The sequence below is a fragment of the Cnephaeus nilssonii genome (genome assembly GCF_951640355.1).
Source record: "Cnephaeus nilssonii genome assembly, chromosome: 15".
Lineage (NCBI taxonomy): Eukaryota > Metazoa > Chordata > Mammalia > Chiroptera > Vespertilionidae > Cnephaeus > Cnephaeus nilssonii.
In genome coordinates this window covers 24,746,952-24,749,840 of record NC_137086.1, presented here as the reverse complement: position 1 = coordinate 24,749,840, position 2,889 = coordinate 24,746,952, and the positions used below count along the sequence as shown (strand labels likewise).

Below are 2,889 nucleotides of genomic sequence, written 5' to 3'. Positions count from 1 at the left end.
ATCTGGTCCTAGACTTTTGTTTGTTGGGAGTTTTTTTTTTTAAATTACTGACTTAATCTCCTCACTAGTTATAGAGATGTTCAGAATTTCTATTTCTTCTTGTCTATTTATTCAGTCTTGGTAGATTGTATGTTTATAGGAATCTACCCATTTCTTCTAGGTTTTCCAATTTGTTGGCATATAATTGTTTGTAGTAGTATCTTGTAATTCTTTTTATTTTCTGTGGCATCAATAGTAATGCTTTCTGTGTATTGAACCATCACTGCCTAGAAAACTTCTGGACTAGGTCTGCCCTAATCGTCTCATTATTATTTGATGACAAAAAGGTGGAAAGTATAATAAAGAGAGAACTCTAGGAACCCAGGTTCAAGTCTTTCTTCTTCTAAGGTATGACCTTGGACAGGTGGCTTTCCCTCTCTGGGCCTCAGTTTCCTCATCTGTGAAACGAGCAGCCAATAGGTGGTCTCCAGGATCCTTTTCTTTGGATGTTGACTCTCTCCTTCCTCCCCTTACACACTCCACAGCTAAGGAAGTGGAACTCCTAAAACTCTGCCCTAATCAAAGGAACCAGAGGGTCTGCCAGCTCTCCCTCCACCTCCCTTTCCAGGAGCAGCCATGGCCCTGAGTGATGCCGATGTGCAGAAGCGGATTAAGCACATGATGGCTTTCATCGAGCAGGAAGCCATTGAGAAGGCAGAACAAATAGATTCCAAGGCTGAGGAAGAATTCAACATCGAGAAAGGACGCCTTGTGCAAACCCAACGACTGAAGATTATGGAGTATTATGAGAAAAAGGAAAAGCAAATAGAGCAGCAGAAGAAAATCCAGATGTCCACCATGAGGAATCAGGCAAGGCTGAATTTCCTGAAAGCCCGAAATGACCTCGTCTCAGAGTTGCTAAGTGAAGCAAGGCTGAGACTCATCAGGATTGTGGCAGACCCAGAAGTCTACCAGGAGATGTTGTATAAACTGGTGCTACAAGGTCTGTTCCGACTGCTGGAGCCTGAGGTGATTATACGCTATAGGCCACAGGACCACCTCCTGGTTGAGGATGCAGTGAAAAAAGCCATCCCTCAATACAAGACAGTCTCCAAAAAACATGTGAATGTCCACCTTGATCTAGAGGTGCACCTGCCTATGAATGCAGCGGGAGGTGTGGAGGTCTACAGTAGCAATCAGAAAATAAAGGTTTCCAATACTCTAGAGAGTCGACTGGATCTCTTAGCCCATCAAAAGATGGCAGAAATCCGAAAGACCTTATTTGGAGCCAATCCCAACAGGAAGTTTTTTATATAAACCTCTGGGAAATGAAGCTCATGTTGAACTTCTGAGCCATAAAAGCATGTTATTAAGGCAAATAAAACTAGTCATGTTTTCTCTTCTGTGTTGCTCTGATATCATTCTATCTTCTTTTAAGAAATACCCTTTGAATAGCTAAAGGCATTCTACTTTGGGATAAAGCCTTACTTCATTCTTAGAAATCTAATTCCAGTTCATCCACCCATACCACAGCTTCTGCTCAGTTCTGCAGTCTGGTTGAAGGGAGTAAAGACGAGATGTCTATTCTTTAGCTCATCCTCAAGGTGAGATGTGAGTGGTATTTTTGGCTTATGGGTCTGAGTGCTCTAAATTTCTTTAGTATGTGTGTGGAGAATGTTTTCCTTCTTTTGTTTCAACATCCTGTACTTACGTTGTTTAAAGAGATTTAGAGATCTTCCTCTTATGTACAGGGTCAACTCCATGGGCATATGTGACCAGTGCAGTCACTCACACAGGGCTCCATGCTCAAAAGAGCTCAGTACTTGGGGGTTTAATGCTCTGTAACCACTGCCTTGAAATTCTGTTTTTCAAAAAAAAAAAAATTTTTTTTTTTTTAATTTTATTGATTTCAGAGAGGAAGGGAGAGGGAGAGGGAGATAGAAACATCAGTGATGAGAGAGAATCATTGACAGGCTGCCTCCTGCACACCCCACACTGGGTATTGAGCCCACAACCCAGGCATGTGCCCCGACCAGGAATCGAACTGTGACCTTCTGGTTCATAGGTCGATGCTCAACCATTGAGCCATGCCAGCCGGGCCTGAAATTCTTAATTTAACTTTGAATGTGTGTTTTGTAAGTGAAGCCCCATGTGGCTTCGGAGCATGCACTATTGCGTGGAGCCTTGGCTCACACGTGGTGCCAACTCCCAAAGCCTACCCATCTCCCTTGGATGGCTTCTTAGCCACCACTTGCCAGCTCCCTGTGCCCCAGCCTTCTTCTTCCTCACCCAGTTAATATTGCTGCCTTCTGCCCCTGGTGAGGACCTGGTGTGCATGCAGGGAGGGTCAGAGGGGGGTGTACATGCTCTGCAGGGTGTTATGACTGGGCATAATAGTGGCCATCAGCACCCTGGCTGGCAGCTCCATTCAGCAGGTGACTCAATGAAGGTGAGTATTTCTCCCACCAGATACTGAGCACATCCTGGTGTGGAGGTTTAAAGACCCTGGGTTCACGTGTCTGCTGTGGGTTGGGTCAGCCAGCCTGCTGTAATGGCAGGACTTCCCTGACCCCAGCCAGCACATAGCACATAGATCTGTGGGAAAGAGGACACAGCAGTTGTCAAGCTTACTGGGCCTGAGTCTCAGGGCGGGAACTTCAGGAGCTTATGAGGGTCTGTACTTGCCCTGCCAAGTGTCCCCGTGACTGACAGAGGTCTCATCAAACAGCTCAGTCAGTGCCCGAGGAGACTTGGGGTCATCTCCTCCCGCCAGCTTGATGAATATTCTGGGAGAAGCCAAGAAACACACACTGTGATTTTGGTGACTCCCCATTTGGGCATGGCACAATATAAAGATAAAGAATAAAATTCATGCTTACGATTTAAACTTTTAATTTTTATTTACGTAGC

At 45.0% G+C, this 2,889-nt stretch overlaps 1 protein-coding gene across 1 annotated transcript; it reads left to right on the top strand.

The window, feature by feature from the left end:
* Positions 1-615: 615 nt before the first annotated feature.
* ATP6V1E2 (ATPase H+ transporting V1 subunit E2) lies at positions 616-1,296 on the top strand (the record flags this gene model as incomplete). The annotated part of the gene is made up of 1 exon (XM_079791891.1): positions 616-1,296. The coding sequence occupies one exon, from the start codon at positions 616-618 to the stop codon at positions 1,294-1,296; it is 681 nt and encodes a 226-aa protein (XP_079648017.1).
* Between the last annotated feature and the right edge of the window lie 1,593 nt (positions 1,297-2,889).